The 21,750-nt window shown below is 42.9% G+C and overlaps 1 protein-coding gene across 4 annotated transcripts in view; it reads right to left on the bottom strand.

The window, feature by feature from the left end:
• The window catches only part of nsmfb (NMDA receptor synaptonuclear signaling and neuronal migration factor b), a 55,010-nt gene extending 34,450 nt beyond the window's left edge, over nt 1-20,560 (bottom strand). For all 4 annotated transcript variants that reach the window (XM_039804432.1, XM_039804429.1, XM_039804430.1 and 1 more), the window contains exons 1-3: nt 20,175-20,560; nt 3,013-3,074; nt 824-1,570 (exon numbers count right to left, since the gene is read on the bottom strand). In XM_039804432.1, the coding sequence (XP_039660366.1) occupies nt 824-1,570; nt 3,013-3,074; nt 20,175-20,245 (880 nt within the window). In that variant the 5' untranslated portion in view covers nt 20,246-20,560. The remainder of the gene's footprint in view (nt 1-823; nt 1,571-3,012; nt 3,075-20,174) is intronic.
• Nucleotides 20,561-21,750: the final 1,190 nt, after the last annotated feature.

The raw sequence follows: 21,750 nt of genomic DNA, 5'->3' as shown, positions 1-21,750 counted from the left end.
GGCTAAAATGTTAGTGTGTGTTAACGCAGTCTGATGGTTATAACTAATCAATGACAGTTCCTAATCTTTTACAAATGCTGCCTGCATTGTGGCCTCTCTGAAACAGCCAAAAACTGTTTGATTCCCCTCTCCGCCCCTGCAGAGGCCACAATGCTTTTGCAGTTGTAGCTCCTAAACTTTAGAACAGCCTCCCTTTTCCATCAGATTCCATTTTGTAAGCATAGAAATAAAAATGATAGAAAGGCCATTCAACTGTTTTCTGTGGTCATTTGATTCGTATAAAAAAAGACAGCGCTTGATGTTAGTTCTCCTGGTGACAAAACATGTCAAGTAAAGTGTGTCGCAGCCTGCTGGGAGGAGAACGGCACGAAGAAGCTCGAGAGACGTCCTCTGGACAAGGGGGGACAATTAGGCGCAGCGCCAGCGGGTCAGCGGACCGTAAGACCCAGCCCGCTGTTTGGCTCATTTTCTGTAACCAATGCAGCATGCCGCTGTGCCCCCCCACGCCCCACCGGTCACAGAAAACAAGCCGAAGAAAGTTGTCACTCATCTGGTGATAGTGATGTGCTTTGTGTAGCGGCTGGCTCTCTGCCTCGTAATTTTACTACTCCACTGCTCGTTTGTCCATGTCCACTGCCATGGCAACAGTACACATAAAAATGGCAGGGATTCGAATGGCCTTTCTCTCCATTTTATTTCTAGGATTTTAAGCGGCTGCATTTCTATAGTTTAGCCTTTTCATAAATCTCTGCATATATATATATAATATATATATATATATATATATATATACTTGTATGTATTCCCATCCATCTGTCTTTACCCCTGTCATCAGTAGACGCTCTGTCCTCGCTGTACATCCTCTCCAGTTTCTTGCGGGGCTTCCTTCCATCCTGCGGTGAGGTATCCAGGTCTAGGGAGCGCTGGCTTTGACACGGAGCCCGAATGCAGGCCACGCAGTCTGGGGTATAGTCGTCCCGCGACCCCCCTCTCCTCATCCCCCAGTCCCGGATGTTGTTGGCGCTCCCCGAGCTCTGAAGTGGCTGTGATGATGGCGGTTGGCCTCCGTGATGTTGGTGGGCATGGTGATAGTTGCTGCGGTGATGGCTACTACGGTGATGGCTACTGCAGGCGTCTGTGGCGGACGGCTGGCTGGTGCAGGACAGGTTGTGGTGAGCAGAGGCAGGAGCCTGGGACAGAGGCTTCAGCACCTCCAGTTCCAGGCTCTCCTCGCTGCCATGGCCCGCCAGGGTCATCCCTCCTTCCCTGGTGATTGTATACACCCTGGCTGGCTTCACCACCACGCTCCCCTCTGGGCCCCTGGCACCTGGTCTGTCCTCTATGGAGAGGCTGCGCTCAACCAAGAGTTGACGTTTGGAGAGGCCCAAAGGTGCCTGGAGGGTGTTAAGCTGAGGCGGAGACTGGAGATGAGCACTGGGATTGGATTGGCTGGACTTTTTGGGTTCAGATATGGGTAAACAGCGGCTCTGTGGTGTCAGATTGTTATGTAAGCGGATGACGGCTGGAGAGTCGCAGTTCTGGTTGGGGAAGGTGTCAGACAATAGATGATCTGGCGATAAAGGGGAATGAAAAATACAGGAAATGGAGAGAAGTAACAATAAATCATGTGGTCTGTACTTTATACATGTATTGCTTTGGCAGCAGAATGGTAAATATGTGTGAGCCAGCAAAGCTTTCGGGAGAAGGAGAAGGGAAAGCAGAGAGGTGGCTGAGTGATAGAAAAGAGCAGGATACGCTTGTACAATGCATGAGGGCAGGGCTTAATTCGCAGGAACATGTTCCGGAACCTCCGACGTTGGATCCGGAACCTTTTTATTGGATCCAGCACCTCCTGTGTCACAGGAGAAGCTACGTAGGCTACGTGTCATTTCTTTTGTTCCGTTACCTCCAGCCCCCGTTTTGAGTCGCCGGATCCACCCCCCCTCTGCGCTCCGGGACCTTCTACTTTACAAATTAAGCACTGCATGAGGGGCTTTGGCCCCTTCATCCTGCAGGGTCATTGAGGTAATGTTGCTGGTTGTGTTTAGCAGCAAGAGAGCTCTGTGTCACCAGCTAAAGAGCTTTTTCATATCAGCGGTAGTTAGGAGTAGTTACCAGATAAAATGTGACTTTGAGCCGGGTAAAGGGCAATGCGAGCTGCTTGTAGTTTCGGTGGAAAATACAGTGACAATGAGTGAGCGTCATACGGCGACGACAATTATGTTCAGACACCTAGTCAAGTTCAGACCTAGTCTGAAAGCGGTTTTATGACCCACAAATAACAGTGCTTAACTTTTCGTAGCTATATGTCAATATGGTTCATGATAACAGGCTGAATGAAAGTCCCTGCTACTACTACTTCAGCAGAGTAAAAATTGACAGCAATAACCATTTTTCCTGATAAAATACTGACAGTGGCTCTGGGTTGATGGACTAGAAGCTCTATAAATGACAGAAATAATTGTAACATTTGTAACATGAGAAGTCTAAAGGCAAATGCCCTCTGCATCTCACTGTCACAACTGCAGTAATATCTACCAAAAATTTTCTCAGGGTCCTACTACGTAATTTTCTTCTGAAAAAAAAAAAAAAAAAAAAAAAGGGTAACGCCACACTAACAACTCTAACCTTCTAGATTTCACAGAGACTTGGCTCGACCCTTCGATCCTACAGCATTTTTTTAGAGAGGGTCTTCACTCACCGCCATGATGACACTAGTTTAGGAAAGAGGGTTACTTGGAGGCACTTTTGAAAAACAACCGAGATGGCTGGAGCTGTGCCACTTTCTGTTCAAGTACCATTTTTAAATTCTGAAAAGGCAACCCTCATCCACAAACAAGTTGATAATACACCATCACAGCTCATCTCTGCTCGCTGTAGTCGGTTAACATTTGTCCGTCATTCTGTCCGTCGTGATACTGGATGGTGTAGGACTATGTTAGACTCCTGGTTTTGCTGTCCCTTGTTGGTGTTCAGTGTTATGTTAGATAATGATTTTAATGTTTCCCCTACCTGCTCCGTTGCAGTTCTCTGGATTGGTATTGGACAGACATTCTCCAAATGCTCTGGCTGCTCTGTAGAGACAAAACAAGTGCAGCATTTAGGCCTGAGTCATTCAGCACAGCTGCTATGGTCAAACACAGAGAAGTTACTCACAGAGAGTCATGATTCTCTCCACATAAACAGTCTGCCCCAGCTTTTTATCAGCGAGGCCTTTTCATGAGTGACTGCCATACATGCTACCAGTCAGGTAGATTACACCGCCACAGCAGTCTGTAAGAGTGTGCTGACTCCACACTCTGTAACAGCTTGTTCTTATATACAGTGTAGTGACAGCTTGAAGCTACAGCTTGCCTCCCCTGCACAACTAAGGTCCTATAGGAGACTGGGACATCACATGTGCCAGCCATAAAGCCAAGAAATAAATGCAGGCACGTTTACACGTTATGAAAGCTGACATATTGGAACATTGCTGTACACTGGCATGTTGTGCAGAATATCTATGTGGCAAGACTCTTTTTAGTATGTAACACATAATGAGAGGACTAATGTTTCTCAGATCATTCTCTCAGCACTGCTGCTACCTTTAGCCAGGTTTCATGTATGTATGACAAATAAATCAAAACTAAATCCAAGTTCTGGAGTATCAAACCCTTTTTGAACTAAAACAAAAGCACCTTCAATTAATAAATGAATCTAGATGGCAGTTTCATACATCAGTTTTCCTGTTTCCTATTCATTTATAATAACGCCAAATATCCATTCCAGTGTTTCCCCTGTTCACTCTGAGCAGCACACACCGGGAGTCCATGCAAACAGCAGTCATAGACTATCTGGTAAAGTCAGTTGAACAGGTGAAGATCACGTTGTCGGTAGCCGGTTACAAACAGGCTAGGTAGTCATCGCCACGGTAACATGATGCAGATCCGTGTTTTTAGCTGAGCTAGACAGAGAGTATTAACTTCAAACTGATCAGTGATGCTGTTCTGCCCCCATTCTTCTCTTTTTATGTGGAGTGACTGTGTCAGACTCCATTTCAAAAACACCAATTTAAATGAAAGTGCCCTTTCTCCAACAGTTTCCAATGGTTCTATGTAACAAACCATCCGGCTCATTAGGTTCATTCCATGTACCACCTCTGAAAGGGCCAACAGCATTCAGACCTCGGCTCGCTCCATTTATTCAACACCTACTTCAGCACATAATGGGGCCAATCATCCTTTATATCTGCAGGAACTGTACACTGGGTTTGTACACAGGTTGCAAGGGATTTGACTCATAAATGAGGCTCTAATTAGTTTATATTTCCTTATACAAAAACTGAGGAGCAACCGAATTTCAGTTCAACTTATCTTTGAATAATGACCACCAAGCCTCTTCATTGTTCAGTGTTAATCACACAAGGTAAGTAATAACCAGCTGCTGTACTACAGTATGTAATATTTTGTTTTATATTCAGATACAGATTTAGCTGCTGAAAGACCCACCTATTCATTATAAACACATCATATAAGATACAGTATATGCCACACACAGCTATAGAGAAGCAGTAAAGCCTATATAATCACTCTCCTCCCACTCACTCCGACATGGCATTCCTGCTATCTGCACACACACACACACACACACACACACGTGCGCATGCACACCCACACACACACACACACACACGTGCGCATGCACACCCACACACACACACACACACACACACACTCCCACATGGTCAGACTGTGTGGAGCAGGGAAGTAGGCCACGAACATGGACACAGGCTTGACTCTTTGGGTGGCAGTGTTAAAAGGGAATTGCTATGTTGTTGCTGTGGCCTATATGCTGCCTGCTGCGAGGAGAAGGAGAAGGAGGAGGAGGAGGAGGAGGAGGAGGAGGAGGGTCCTGGGAAAATGCATTCCTGATCTATCTGCTTACTTTCACAAAATATTCCATCTGCTATGCTGAGAGAAAAGGAAAGTCAAAACACGAAAGCAAACAAGGACTGAACTACTGTAAGTTCAGTCCTTGTTTACTCTTGAAGACTTTTTTCCATTCCTATGGAAATGTCTCATCAAGTCTTCAATTCCACTGCACGGCTGCTTTAAGCAATGAACTTTGCTTTATCAAACTCTTCATGGGCCTTTAAATTAAACTTAGCAAGTTCCTCTGAGTCCTTCATTTAGACACCAGATGAAGTTGATGTTAAATAGAAAGATGGATCTTTATTGTCATTGCATATATTATACAACAAAACTATGTTGGATCAATCAAATTTGCAGCATTAAAATAAGAAATAAAATATATGCACACTCACACACAAACAGACACACATACACACCTCACTCATACAAATTCCTACCCATAATATACAGTAACTGATGAAATGTATTTTTCCATTGTGGGATTAATAAAGTATTCTATAGTAGTCTTCTTCTTCAATGAACAAGTCATGACACAGTCTTTAGTGCATTAAGCCCGGTGGTGATAGTTCTGTCTGTCTGTGTGTGTGTGTGTTGTGTGTCTTTTGCACAAACAGGCGTGTGCATGTGTGTGCGTGTGTAGGAGTGGTGTGGTGGGGGGTGGAGTTGCTATGGTTTCTGCAGCCTTTCCACAGCTCTATGATTCTAAATGGTATATGGTAATATGGAATTATTGTCCAGCCCTAATATAAGGTTGAGAGATAATGTAGCATGAGCCTTATTACTAAAGAAATCAATCACTAGCAAGGACCACGCCACAACATGTCGTTTGAAGACCTAATGAATGCTTGATAATATTGAATGTGAACATAGGAATAGATGGGGGATGAGATTGAAAAGGGGATGTCGTCTGGTTGGTTGGTCCAGGAGGATGTACTGGAGACCGGGTGGAGTTAGGCTCAGTGTGGGGGTTCAATCTCAGGTGCTTTCACCCAATCTGATTTCAGACCCCCAAAGTGTGAGAATGAATTGTACTGATTTGTGTTTGAGCTTGACGGAGGTTGTTAAGATTATTGTGGATAAAAGAGCGATATGTTTGGTCTGAGATGCCCTGTCTGGCTGCTCTGATGCAGCCAGGGCTCTGTATCGATGCAGAACGAATGGCTTGAATAGTGTTTAGATGAGATGCCTGACAGGTGGAGGACTTTCTGAAAATGCTTCTGGAACCAGAATCAAGTGGCCATTTTCCAATTTTCAGTGAGGAAGAGTGGATGTTGTGTTGATACTCAGTGTACCTGAAGTTCAGGTATTTGGTCAGTGGCTCGTATGGGCTGAGATAGAAGTTGAAAAGGACTAGGTAGGGAAGGAAACTCCCAGTTGGTCAGTTTTACTTCTCAGGACCGTGAATATGAGGTCAGATAGACTGGGATGATGAGAAGGGTTGTAGGTGGATGAAGTCAGGGCAAATTAAGAGCCCCTCAGGAAGCTGAAAAAAGCAAACAAGAACATGTATTCTAAGGTAAAGTTAACCATAGGAGATATGTAGCCTGATCGAAGGGGATGCAGAGTCTGAGAAGGTAAGCAGTGAGTGCCAAGCATTTTGCTGTGAGAGCAGGTTCCTATTTTTGTAAGCATTTGAGTAACATAGTGATGTGGAAATGGGAGGTAGAAGCAAAAGTGGAGGCCGGTGACTAATTTGAAGAAGAAATTGATACCTGCCAAGTAGGTCTGGATTGTGGAGGACCTGATTTCTGAATGGCAAGAGCGTGGGTGATGAAATTGCTGCGAAACTGTAGCTGGTATGAGGAGTGATATGCCTTGAAGCAATTCCAGCTTGTTAGGTAGGCTAGGAGAGTGCTTGGGGTGAGGCTGTTAAGGATGGCATCCTGTGATGCATTTGTGAGTCTCGGAACACACCAAAGCGACGAGACGTAATACGTCTCCATAACAGCACGCTAATCTGTATTGTCGCCCAAAAATGAAAACCGGCAGCTGATTGGACGAACACGCCACATGGGTCTGGTTTCTCGGGTTTTCTCAAAGACAGTTTAAAAGATTTTCGTCAGATTTTGAGAGACTCTAGTCACACTCATTCCGCTCCCCGTTTCCAGGTTAGCACTCTACCAATCAGATGGGTCACTTGAGTCCGACTGCTGGCAGTGCCCACCCCGCCAATTATACATGTCAAATCGGCCGAAATGAAGGCCGACGGCCCCTCGGACAGACAACGGCATGGAACACACCGAACAGACTCGAGTCACTGACCTCGCCAGACTGTCCAACGGCCGATTATCGGCTTGGTGTGTCTCGGGCTTAAGAGAAAATGGTCCAGAAGATGGAATGTTTGAGGGAGTTTATGATTGTTTGTTAGGCTCAAACACAGCACAGAGAGAAAGTCAAAGATCTTGGGACTGCTCTTGCAGCCGAAGGTGAGGGGTAAAAAAACTAATTGCTCATTTCCAGCAAACTCTGAAGAAACGACAAAAGTCTGAATAGATGGACAAGACTTTGAATGCGCGGGTGATGTCTGCTTTAGAAAGCCAAGCTCCATGGCCTGCAATACGGATGAGGGTGATGGCGTGGTTGATAGTTGCATATTGCATAGAGAAATGGTTTACGCTTGGAATGTGTGAGCCTTGAGGGGAGGACAGGTCTATTATTAGCCTCTTTTTCCCAGAGTATTTATGGGTAGCTACACCAATTGGGCTAATACAAAAACACAAAAAAATAGCCTTGTCAAAATGACATTTCATGAGTCCTTCCATTAGTTATTTGGCTAACAAAGTGTCGGCTGTGTGAGGTTCTGCAAGCGCAGACTGAAGGTTGCTGCAGAAGTGGGAAGTGTTGGGAAGGATGTCAATGACCGAATGGAAACCATTTGTGAAGCCATTGATAAGAAAGTCAACAAACTCTCCATCTGAATGATTTTGCAGAGCGGTGGCAAGGACTTTGATCTTTATAGGTGTGCCAGGTTCTGTGCTAGTCATTCCCCAGGTTGATCACTCGGTATGGTTGGATTATGTGGGCAGGCAGTGTTGGGGAGTAACGGAATACATGTAACGGCGTTACGTATTCAGAATACAAATTATGAGTAACTGTATTCCGTTACAGTTACAATTTAAATAGTTGGTATTTAGAATACAGTTACATTGTTGAAATCAATGGATTACATGACGATACTTCTCTGTTTCACGAGTTTATTCACTCTGACTAAATTAAGGCAACTCCATGCATTTTCCAGAAGCCCCGATATGAAATCGAAAAAAATAGCTATTTGCGTGATCAGTCACAATGGAGTCGGAACCGGCACGACAGAGCCAGGGCAGGAATAAGTTTCTATCTTGGAAATTCAAACAGCATTTCACATTAAAGAACGAACAGGGAGAATGAAATATAACTGTGTAGTGCAGCCTCTGCTTGCCAGCAACCAACCTGCTTTCAGCGTCCAAATTACTCCACCTCCAACCTGAAGAAGCATCTTAAAGTATACTATTTTTTTAATTAGCCAGGAGTAGTCGTCTGCTGTAGTTTTACTGGTCACCTTGCTATTTTAACGTTGACGTGCGACTTTACATTCTCCTACGTGCTGATTTACTAGCTCCAGAGCCGTTTAAAGACTGACAGCCCCGTTTGACATGCTAGCTAACGTTAGCTAAAATTAGCTCGTGGTAGCAAGACTGCGGTTAGATTTTTGTAGTATGCAGTTCGGGACTACCAATACAATAATCTATCTGCTTGTTCAGGTACACATTCAGCTAGTTGGAATAAAAAGAGCACACCATTATAGGCCTGTTTAGTAAGCTGGATGTGATGGCCGCATTCCTACACTTATAAAACGCAATTCAATGTGGAAGTAATCCTGAAGTAATCCAAGTATTCAGAATACGTTACTCAGATTGAGTAACGTAACGGAATACGGTACAAATTACATTTGTGGGCATGTATTCTGTATTCTGTAACGAAATACGTTTTGAAAGTATCCTTCCCAACACTGTGGGCAGGTAATTATCACGTGATCACCGCTGCAAAAGGAGTGGACATGCAGAAGGCTACAACTGGAAACAGAGCAGCCCCAGTGGTTGAAGTTGCTGCACACCATCCTGCCTCCCTGGTAAATGATTGGCCTTCACAGTTTTTCTACTCCCTTAGGCAAGGGAACATTAACTAAAGGGTGAATGTTTACAGGCTATGGGATAATTGGAGATGGAGGTGCATCAGATGATAGCTAGATAGATAGCGATCTCTTTCTGCAGAAAGACACCTGGTGGAACCAAATTATAGTTTTTTCAGCTGTTTTTGCAGCTACATTTAGGTGTGCCTTCCATGTTCCAACCGCTTACTGGTGGTGATCAGTGATACAGACCATAATTAGTCAGATCAAGGGGGAAGACTGCCGGCCATCTTACTGCTCACCTGCCTGCTTCTATCATTATCAGGGAGTCATTATAGCCCACATAGTTGCTGTTATTAAAACCAACTGGCTTTGCCCTCTAGACTATTGAACAAAATATAATGGAAAGAGGAAAAGTGAAATCTGTAAAGCGGAGTGGGAGAGGAGAAGAAAAGGAAAACGTGGACAAAAGTCACATAAAGGTTTAAAACAGGGAGAGGGTAGTGAGATTAGGTGTTATAAATGAAGAACCTTCCAGAACCAAAACCAAAGTTAGGGACATCTGTCGATATTAAAGGAAAATATGGCACTGAATCATACGTTACATCTCGCTTATCTAGAAGCTATAGATCTTAAGTTGCATAATTGAGCAACAATATTCTCTCTCTGGCCATTGAGGCTGTCAAACCCAGAAATATTCATAAGGAAAATAAACAGAGACATGTGATTAGGGAGAAGTGCAATTTGAGTCTCATTTCCTTTTGTATTAGACATAAAGACTTATAGTTTTTCACAACAGTAACACTGGTACTAACTCATGTGCCAAACCCCTGATGCCATTCTACTAAATTCCAACATGTCCTCCTTTACACGCTGACTGCAGCTCTAAACCACAATTTTTCAAAACACTCCACACAATTCTCTACATTTGGCACCATGCTAATAATAACATCTCATATTAACATGCAACACACAGCCATTCAAAATACTAAATGTAATGTTCCTACTGTCCACTCTGACTCCTCACATGGGAAAACACATGTCACTCAATTTTTCAATTAGCAATCAGAGCTTTAGCAATCAAAGGGCCACAAGGGAGCTCCTCTGTTCCAGAGCAATTGATGCCAACAGCAGAGAGCGAGGCATTTAAGGGGAGTGGGAGGAAGAGGGGGAGGAGTAGCAAGTCCAAGGACAGCCTTGACCTCTGATGAGATTCAGGCCACTTTGGTTGACCAGTCCCTCCAGAAAAACGCGATTATGCAATTGCATAATTCAATGCATAATCAGCCAAAGTCCGCATATTCATGCAGGGGGGTCGCATTTTTTCAAATATGCCGCACTTTTGCCGCATAAATTGCAGATTTCCACGCAAAATATGCAGTGCTTGCATGATTTCATAATCCCCGCATTTTCTTTGCAAAAAAGTCACAGATATCTTAGCAGAAAGTTGAAAAAATGTTGCGTTTATTTCACACAAGACTAGCCATTTTCCCGTAATTACGCGACGTGAACATCATCGTAAAGCAGGTGTTGGAGGTTGAATTTGACATGTACTTTGAGTCTCTTAAGTTGGTATCCAATAAGAAAGCTATCTTAATATCTGATGTCTACTCAAATTTCTTTGTTTAAGTGCTCCTGCTGTCTATATTATTAACGATTTTTGAAAGTCTGTCTCTTTTGTATCTTTTATTTCCCTCTGTTTAGACTATTACTTTTATTTTTACTTTAATATTATATTATTTGTATATATTGTTTTATCTTATTTGTTTATTTATTGCAATGACTAAATATCTGTAAACTACTTTTGGAAATTAAGTTTAAAAAAAAGCAGGGTGTTGGGGGAATCACTTTTTCTTCTCTTTTTCATCAAACCGCAGTTTTTGCAAGTTCCCGCAATTTTTGCCAGTTCCCAAATTTTTTGCAAGTTCCATAGTTGCATAAAATTGCATAAATATCCCACATTGTCCATCGCATTTTTTAAGAAAACGTGCCGCATAATCAAGGATTTTTGCCCACAACAATCACAAAAAAACTCTGCGTTTTTCTGGAAGGACTGGTTGACCATGTGCTCAACCATGGTTTAACCTTTTTTTCTGCCCGGAGTCGGAAAGGCTATGAGCGCAATCCCCATACACTCCGATTATCAAGGGGGCAGCCCCTCCAGCAGGGGACCGCAAACTTCTCTTTCCCGAGGTACACTCACCAGCTCTGACTGGGGGATCGCGAGGTCCTATACCTGGCTCTTCCCCGAGGCCTCCTTCCAGCTGGACATGCCTGGAACACCTCCCTAGGGAAGCATCCTGGGGGCAGCCTTACCAGATGCTCGAACCATCTCAGCTGGCTCCTTTCGACGCAAGGAAGCCCCGACTCTACTCCAAGCTACTCTCTACCATCACCAATGTGTAGCACCCACCTGGGTGATGCACGGCAGCCTTACGACGCCAGACCCTCACCACACATCAGCCCTGTAGAGAGGGAGGGATATTGGAGGCAGGTTATTGGTTGAATCAGGGGCAGCCTCAGGCACAGATAGTGGGAGACCTGTCTGTTGGGCTGATGTTGGCTTTTATCAAAGGGACACTACCTACAATGTTTATTGCCCTTTAGTAGTAAATGGCCATTATATATTTCTTTGGAGGGTGGGCAGGTTATAAGTTTGTAGCTTTCAAAACTCACTTTCCCAACCTCATCATCAACTAAAGTTTCAGGATGCTTCCAAACCCCCTACACAGAACTCACACACACATACACACTTTTCAGATTATTGCAGAAAAGAAAGAAGAAATTGAAGAAAACCTGTATCATCTTCTCACTAAACATGTTTTTTGACATCTGCTCTAAAACTAGATTACTCGCGCCGTCAACAAGCTTTCACTGCCGTTGTTGTGGTACAGATTGTGGTTACTGTTAAAAACAGTGAACAATGTTTGCAAATCGGTGTCGGGACACAAACTCTAGTCTTGCATTAAAAGTTGAACTCCCTGCATGCCCATTCGCCAGCCTGACCTCCATGGTCACACTGGGAATTCACATCAGACACAAGACATAAGCACCATGTAAGTGCTACTCAAACGTTGATCCTTTCAATTCACACCAACTCTGAGCATCACTGTCAGGAACTGTCCTGTCAACAGCACAACCCACTGAGGAGCTAAAGGGACAGCAGGCAGACAGACTTGTCTTCACCAAGCTGAGTGATACTAAAAGGTTTTTAGACAAAAATATATTTTCAAAAAGGCCATGAGAAGGGCCAGGAAGAAAACGGTATCCTTTTTACTTACGGATTCATTATTGTAGTGAAATCAGAAGACCAGTGCACCCAGGGGTCTAGGGGAAGGGATAGGGCACGTCCAGATGGTAAGATTTGTTGTGTATTGTTTTTGATCCCTCTCCACTCATTTCCTGCTGGCTATCGAATAAGGAATGAAATGGCCATAAAAACAATTAAAAGTTGTGAAATTTGAAATGCTGTTAATGAAGATTACACTACAGTAAGCACACCAGAGAAAACGAAATGAAGCATTATACAACAAGTACGTCCACATCAGTATATATTTATGTTTAACATGAAGTATACTACTGCTTGAGTGCAGTAAATTAATGGGAAACATCCATGTGTCCAGACAAAGCTAGCAGCAGCAGCGCCGCGTCAGACACGTTTCTGGTGTGTAAAGACATAGAAAAATCCACGCAGCCGCCACGCAACTGACACGCAACAGAAACGCCACGCTCACGCCACGCAGCCAGTGTGTGGCCGGCCTAATGGAGTTAAATCACACCCTCTTGTGTAATATTACATAATTCGACCCTGAGAACACTGTTAAGTACATACTGTTCTGTACTGTACCTGTCATGATGGTGGTAGTTTTGCTGTGGTGCATTGCAGAAAGTGGATGGAGTAATGAAGAAGGAAGATAACTTCAGAACTCTTTATATCCCAACTGTAAAGTAAATGTAATTCCTGGGCATACTGGGCTGATTAGCCCACCTTACTTACTGGGGGTGGCAGTAGCTCAGTCCGTAGGACTCTGTACTTTGGTATGTACAGGGGTATGGACCAAAGTACAGAGTGTGGATTGGTAGCTGGAGAGATGCCAGTTCACCTCCTTGAGCAAGGAACCGTACCCACCCCCCAACCGCTCAGGGCGCTGGTCCAGCACTGGCAGCCCACTCACTCTGACATCTCTCCATTTGTGCATGAATAGGTCCTGGGCATGTTTGTGTATTTCAGGTCTGTGTGTGAGCTAATCTGTGCAGCGGTGAGGACCGGGTTGCTGCTGGTCGCACGGTCTTGTGGGAAAGAGGCCATGAAATCACATTTTTACTGAAGCGGAATCTATTAATGTCTGAAAGCTGTTGTGCAATTCCTTTGAAAAGTGACTCACATATTCTTGAAATATTAAAGGCAACAGTAGCTCTAAAGTGGTTGTAATCTTTTTTATTATGTGGTTTTTGGTGTGGTGTTGTACAAAGATTTGTCATAAACGGGACAGGGAGGACATTTGGGCCATCACTGTGCTTCAAGCACAGTGCATGAAAGAATATTGTTTTGCCCCAACTTCCCTTAGAAATGAAGACATTAAACACACAGTTAACCTTTGCACAATCCTTAGCTGTATTAAAACAGAAACAGTGGACCAACATGAAAAAGACACAATGGATTTAAAATCAGCCCATTTTAAAATGCAGATTTATCTTGGCATCATCCTTTTACATCCCATTTCTGAGACGCCTACCCTCATTCTCCTGGACGAGCCCATCTCTGCCAACAAATACATAATGGGAAATAGCCGGATGGCCTGGCTGTACTGAAAGTTATGAATTCCATGTTTATTTTCAGGTTAATGACAATATTAAGCCAGAGAGCAATAATGGGATACACAGCAGCAAGGCAGGCCTGCTTCACACCTGATTCCTGACCAATTTCCAAAGGCAAACACAAAGTCACATGCTGTCAACAGCCCGGGGGTAATTATTTAAAGATTCCAACCCCAACTATCTTGATGAATACTCTGAAAGCCTGCAAGGAGTCGTCATTGAACACTGCACAGCACACTCATGTTTGCAAAGCAAAGAGATGAGAGTAACGATGGAACAGTGCTTTCTCCCGACAGAGAGCTCCCTGCTGTTCAGGAGTCAATGCAGCCATAATTCTCTACCGCAGACCACATGTACACTAGGGCTGTTGGAACAAAAGTCAAATATAATTTGTATAGTAAAAAGAATCAATGCTATTCTGATGCTGAAATTTTTTATTTATTTTTTTTTATAAATAGGTTGGCTAACGTTAGCTAATCTCCCTCTTCTCATGTTACATCCAATGAACGATAAGTTACAGGAGTGAGAAACACAAGGCATTGTGAGCTAACGTTACGTACAGACTAATGTTAGTACAGGGGGGAGTGACAGGCTTCAGCTGGAAATCGGAAGGATGGGAAATAGTTTTAACATTACTTTAAAATCAACATCCACCGAGCCAATAATGTTAATGTTATGTTATCATTAGTTATCTCGTTCTGGTTTTCTAACTGCTTCACGAGTTATAGGAGCTTAGTTGGGAGCTTCGTGGAGACAGATAAAGTTAATGTTAGCTGCGCTACAGCTGTCGGAGTTAGCTTCCACTTCATATGTTACCTTCTAACAGCTGGATTCTCAGTGACAATCTGCAAGAAACAGGTGGCTTATAAATCACTAAAATAGCAGTGACAGCACTGATTGGCTTAGTTATCAATGCTGTTAGCATCGTGGCTAACAGTATTGTTACTTAGTTTATGACAAATGGTTTCGGCTGTGCTTTCTAACATGATGTCATTATGCTAACCGATCATTAGCCTTTACAACAGAGCCAGGCTGATGTTGGAAGTCCCTCTAGTGGACAGAACGTGTAACAACAACCACATGCTTATAGTGCCATTGACAATGCATAGGCCTGAGTAGTGTAGTACATATTTATAATAGGCTGCATTTGAGCATTAAATATTCAAATATTATTATATAATTTATTACAAACATAACAGAGAGAGACTTTTCTTCTGGATAAACAAGATTAAACGGTAACGTGTAGGTTGAGTTTAGTTTTGAGTTTACACTTCAGCTTTCATGAAAATTATGATTTGAAAGGAAATATATGATTTCATATGTTTTAAAGGCAGAAATTCAGAGGAAAACAACAGTGAAGAAAAAGCTTTTCTGTATCCGCTGACATCACATAACGTATTCAAATCAGTTTTATTTATATAGGCCAATATCACAAATCACAACTTTGCCTCTAGGAGTTTAACAAACTGTATACAGCATACAACAACCTCTGTCCTTCACATCAGGAAAACATATCCCTTTAGGTGTCTTTAGCCGATGCCAGCCAATCATTGAGACACCTGACCAACTGCTTCTCCTCTTACCCTATAGCTTCATTTCTCACTGCTGGCTCTGTGATTTCTCCTTATTTTTGTCTGTTGCCGGTCGCTTGGAGGCCCAGAAGGTTCATAATAATAAGGCTGTGGTCCGTCAACGTTTATGAATATGTATTTTCTTACCTCATCAGTGTCAAAGGTAGCACTGAGATCCATTTTTCTAGTTGTTAAACTTGATCTAGCTTGGCCACTCTCCCTTCTGTTTCATCATGGACATGGAAATTATCTTCTGGAGTCTAGATGGTACTGTGTATTTATAAATCTATCTTTTTTGAAAATCCAGTTTATAAACCATTTTTTCACACATAATTTACTTTGGATGAAAAACTAAAATTTGCATTTTAGTGGTTTTCCGCAGTCAACCTGCAGCTATATTACCAAGTGCTGGTTACTCATCGCTGCAGTGTTGTCAGGGGAAACAGTTCACGGAGTGACACTGTGTTAGCCTCGTGAGACCGTCCTGATCTGGTGAGCTCCAGTTTTCTACTCGCAGATCAGTCTGGCATCTTGAGATAGAGAAGATTTGGAGCCGCTCGCCAAACGACCGACCAGCGTCGGTTTTGAGGTGGGTTTAGGTGTGATGCAATGAGAAGCGACTGTTCAGTCTAAACAACATGGCAGCTTCCACGGATGAGATGAGCGTAGATATTGTACAAGTTTATCCAATTTAGAAAGTATTCCTTCGTTGAAAGAAGAGCAAAAAACGGCACTGGAGGCTTTTCTCGGAGGAAAAGATGTTTTTGCTCTTCTCCCGACTGGTTTCGGCAAGAGTTTGATCTGACTGGTTGATTTGGCCCGTCCATTACCAACATAGGTGGTGATAGACAGATAGGGCTGGGCGATAAATCGATTTTATCGATTAACTCAAATGTGTAGTCAACGTGGATTTAAATGAAAAATCGATTTTCTCCTTAACATCCGCCGACGCTCCCCTCTGGGCTCCCGTAGCTCCGAACGGGCTCATCCCTCCCCCCGCGCGTTTGCCATAGAGATACACAAACAACATGGCAGCGACAGGGACTAACATTAAAGTGATGGTTCGGAGTAATTTCACCCTAGGGTCCTTTGCACCATGACCTTGAGCCAAACACAACCCCATTCTTATTTGTCGAACATTGGGAGAGATTAGCGTCGTATAGCTGAATAGCATAGCCAGAGGCTAATGGATCTGAAGTGTCTCTTAACATTACCCCTACTAATACCCTCGCGAAATGATACCAAAGGTCTACATTAGTATATATAGAGTTATGCACCACTAAACGATAGATTGTAAAGTTTGTAAGTACACCAGAAGGTTATGTAAATAACACTTGCCTGCTGGCTTCTGCTCTCTGCTGTTGTTGTTGCTGTTAAAGACGAGTGCTTAGGACCGTTTAAAAATTACAACACCGAAAGAGATGCAACAAAAATATTTTTAATTTAACTTATTTTTTAAAGTAAGTGCTGTAGTATAACTAGCAGGAGACAAGTAATAATTGAGGTAAGTTTGGAGACATTACCTTATTTAATCATTAAATTAATAAATATTTTTGTTGCATCTCTTTCGGTGTTGTAATTTGTAGATGTCCCTACACTCTTACTGCCCGGTAGTAACAGCAGCAGCAGCAGCAGCAGAGAGCAGAAGCCAGCAGGCAAGTGTTATTTACATAAACTTCTGGTGTACTTACAAATTTTACAATCCATCGTTTTATGAGTGCATAACCTATTTGTACTACTGTAGACGTTTGGTATCATTTCGGGCATTATTAGTGGGGTAATGTTAAGAGACACTTCGGATCCATTAGCCCCTGCGCTAAGCTATTCAGCTGATAACGCTACGCTACGCTAACGCTCCCAATGTTCGACCCAGGTGAAAAAAGCTTCTGGGGGGGTGTTTGGCTCGAGATCATGGTGCAAAGGACCCTAGGGTGAAATTACTCCGAACCATCACTTTAATTATTTTCTTAACCAGTCGTTTCATTACTTACTTATCCGTAATCTCCGCCGAAATGACCGGCCGCTCGCGGTGCTCTGTCCCCAACTGAGAGTCACCTATTCTCGGTAACTGAACCACCAGCTACAGCTGACCTGAAGGAGCACCAGAGGCGGTGTTGAGGAATTCTTTTGCGGCTCAACACATCTACTAAATGCCACTGATACAACCGAGCTGTGACAGAGGTCTGTAGCGGCTTAAACAACTTTCAATCGCCGCTGTGTAGCACGGAGCTCCGCTTCGAGGTTTGTTTTTATCGCTACGAAGGAGCTTGCTACAGGTATGCTACATTCAAGAGACCACGGGATGTTAACGTACGTTACTCAGCAACCCCTGTACAGCTTATCTCACGCATCCGTTTTGTTGTTGAATATATAGCCCCCCCCCCCCCCAAAAGAAAACCTCAAACCAATTTTTATTTCCACAAAATTGGCATGAATAATCATAATAGTACATGCCCCATGTGTGTGTATGAGTCAAAACAAAATAAAACTTGTTTTGAACAATTTCTTTGTCATCTGCAGATTGATTTTAAACAGAGGGAGAAAAAAATCGATTTAAATCTTAAATCGGATTTTCTTTTTTTAAATCTGGGATTTTCTTTTTAGGCCATATCGCCCAGCCCAATAGACAGATGGTTTATCCAATCAGCTAACCAGTATTTTCGCCCCTTCCCAAAAGTTCTCCAACAGAAAGTTCCCAGATGGATATGCCGAGCAAATGCGAAGCAATCTATCTGGCGGAGTCAGGTTAGACTGTGTAAGGTACAGGGTCAAAAGGAGTGCGGAGACAAGAGCATCCTATTAAACCAGCTTACTTAAAGTATACTCCCTCCACTGCATTATTATTCACACTCCCCCAAATACAAAGACATGGAGTTAGATGTGTTAGAGGTGAAACTGCACGTTCATTCATTCAGTGTGCATTGACTGCACAACAGATAAACTCAGATCAGATCTAGACACACGACTGATCCCGGCTCTGCTCAGACAGGATTCAGGGGAAGTGCTATTGTTCGCTGAGAGCCATTAAACTCCTTGTCAACTGGAGTGTGGCTCACCATCGCTGATAGAGCGGGAAATGTGTTCAAGCACAGTCACCTCGGAAACGGTCCACATGTGTGTCTGGGAAGCTGGCCGCGATTTATGGAGAGTTAAGCCTGCGAGGTGACAAAAAGCAGGGAGCGAGGTGATAAACAGATAAACAGCAAAAGGAAGACAGAGACAAATAGAGTTGGGGAATGTGTGCATAAGGGAGTGTAGTGCGGACTGTGAAAGTAGATGGAAAGGTCATATGTTGTGCGCTTAAGCATATGTAAGTTTGTTTTACTGGCGAGTAGCTGTGCACAGAATCAGAATGAAGGTGTATGCACATATGACCGAGAGCAGAAGTGTTTCAGTGGTCTGCGTTGTGGCTTCTGAGGTCAGCGAGTGGGCGAGACAGACCACATCTCCAACCAAAGAACTTAGTCATCCGGCAGCCTTCGGACCGAAAACAGCCTGATCTGACACCCATGACACAAAGACCTTTCATGGCATGACTCATGCATTCACAGTTAAATGTCATTAGATTATGTCAAAGTCCAGTGAGCCCAGCCGTACGTTTGTAGATGGCCCTGTCACTGAAGCCAAGAAAATACATAAAACAGCAGGACAAAGCTTTTCCTCATGTCATAATCATATACGGTGTAGTTCAGAACATTTTAAATGTGATAAAATGCTGCAACTAATGATTAGGGCCGGGACGATTCATCGATGTCTTCGGAGTATGCAGGAAAAGTTAGCCACCGACGTGGGTCGCCGCGCCGTGTAGTTTTTAGTCATTTTTTCCAGAGGTGCACTCTCGGCCGTGGCTTGGTAGCGTTGCATTTCCCCCCGACTCATTTCCTGGTATTTTTCTTGCCCCACACTGATCCAAAAATACATTTGCCAGTAATTATCTTAACTGCATATTACTCCAGTGATGAAATGAATCCATGTCATAGCCATTTGAAGTTATGTCAAGTACTTAGGTACACATACTAATTATCCAAAATTCAGTTAAAGAATCTTTAGAATAATATGCAAATTAATCGTTGGATTAATGGATGACAAAAATAATCGTTAGGGACAGCCTTACTAATGATTCTTCTGCTATGGATTAGTCTGCAGATAAATCATCTTTAGATCTAAAAAGATATCCATCTGAGGTTCCCAGAGTCCAATGTGATATTTTCAAAGGTCTAGTTCTTTTTCACAGTCCAAACCCCAAAACCTTGACTTTACAAAGATGTCAGACTAAACAACGTTCAGCTTTCAGCTGGTTGCAGCGCGACATGCTTTTTCTCATCTCAATAGCCTATCATATATGTCATTTAAAAGTATAATCATCATTTTAAGGTTATAATGCGGACACATGCATGGCTAAATTGACCCAAACGTAAAGTGCATATTAATTTAAAAAAGGAGTGAAAGAGCTTATAAAAGGTTTGCTTTGAGACGAAAGGAGTGCAATCCCATCTTCAACGTCAGGAAGATGTTTTGCACAATTCATACTTTATTACTAATAAAATAATAAAATAAAATAAAAAATAAAATAAATAATAAAATAATCTTCGGAGAGAAGAAAAAAAAAAAAAAGCATTTCGATTTAAGATTAGTGAAACTCAAAAAGGAGCTGCGCAAACAGGACTCTATATGTGGCAATAAGAGCAGCGTCTCTACTTCTATTGTTACTATAATGTGTCTACAAGCATCGCCGACTCCTCTCGAGCACATTCTCCGGACACTCACCTAACTTTTGCGGCCACGGAAGATATCGCATCGCTCCTCAGATTCTTCCTTTTGGACACCGCAGTTCCCATGCTGAAGGGGAAACGAGCCAGGAGAGAAAGCGCAGACCATGCCACAGACTGAGCGCCGAGGGAAACGCATCCGGATCCAACTGGAAAGCTGTCCTATGTTACATCCTCCTGCAGGTCCAAACGGTCCGGCGGGGCGCAGAGCGCAGCGCTGCTGGAGGACGGACCGGGGATGGAGCGCTGATGAACGGACTGAGCTGTTCTGCTCTGCTCTCTGCCTCACACTGAGCTCCAGGAAGGAAACGGAGACCATAAAAGGCCTGCTGCCTGCTGAGCCCCGCACGGCATGGTACGGCTCATTACATGAGTGTTTACTGGATGCGAGGAGGTGTGGACACTTGAGTCCCTAAGTAATCTTACAGTTGATCCTCAGTTGTCAAGCAACAAATCGCTGTTGGAATATTTAATACATGAACAGGTCATATTTTACTTTACAGTTAATCCTCAATATTGTCACGGTTTTATAAGCCCATTTTGATACCATTATGGTCGACATGTTCTTCTGTGCAATCAGCAATTATCTTTATGATAGTTTTTGTTGGGAAAACAAACAACAGGACATTTTTGAATTACCAGTCCTGTCTAAATATTTGGAGTAGCCCCACAACATCCTGGTTTAGTTCCAAGGCAGTAGTGGAAGTATGTCAATGCTTTACTTAAGTCAAAGTACAGTACCAGTGTGTAAAACATACTACAATTAAAAGCCCTGTATATAAGTAAAAGTACATAGCCTAAGTATATCAGAAAAAACTGCATCAAAAGTAAAAGTAGGCTACTCATTCTTTAACCACAGATGCATTTACATGTAAGCAGCATTTCAATGTTTCTAATGTTAATGTCAACAAGGAGCAAATGTCTACTATACTGTTTGGTAGATTATTCACAGGTGTTGCATTTTATAAAGGTACCATGACATTTGAATGTAAAGTATCACCAGCCACCCGCTAACATTGCCTAATTTGTGCTGTTCTTAATTGACATTTGGTGAAATCGTGTCATTCTAATCTCCACCCGTGCTCATCAGCCAGCGTTCCCATTTACACGAGTGCACAACTCTCCCCAATTGACTTCGTGGCTTTGGGGTCTGGAACTATATTGTGTAAGTTTTCTGGAAGCAGCGTTGGTGAACAGTTGTGGTAAATGAAATGTGCCTGCTGCTGTCTAATCTCTTGAGCTGTGACTGAGAATCTGATGAAAGCTTACAGCGGCACAACACTTATTCCTCAGATAAAACATGGCAGGTAAATGTGTAGCAGCAGCTGGGAAGGTGCTCGCTTGACACAAAAAAAAAAAATGTTTTCAGCATATGAATATAGCCTTAATTGAACTTCTATTAGTTCTAGTCCTGTTTTTATAAAATGTGCGTTGTTTTCTCATGAGACAATCCTTGAAATTACTAAAACAAGTTTAGTTTATTGAAAATCATGCTCACAGTCAGACAACTGAACAAAAAGCAGAATTTACATTGGTTTAAAACACAGGACGTCCGGCCCTATATAGATAAAAAA

Source organism: Perca fluviatilis, chromosome 6 (assembly GCF_010015445.1).
Source record: "Perca fluviatilis chromosome 6, GENO_Pfluv_1.0, whole genome shotgun sequence".
Taxonomy (NCBI): domain Eukaryota; kingdom Metazoa; phylum Chordata; class Actinopteri; order Perciformes; family Percidae; genus Perca; species Perca fluviatilis.
Note: the sequence above shows the minus strand (reverse complement) of the source record. Positions and strands in the feature narration are given on the sequence as shown.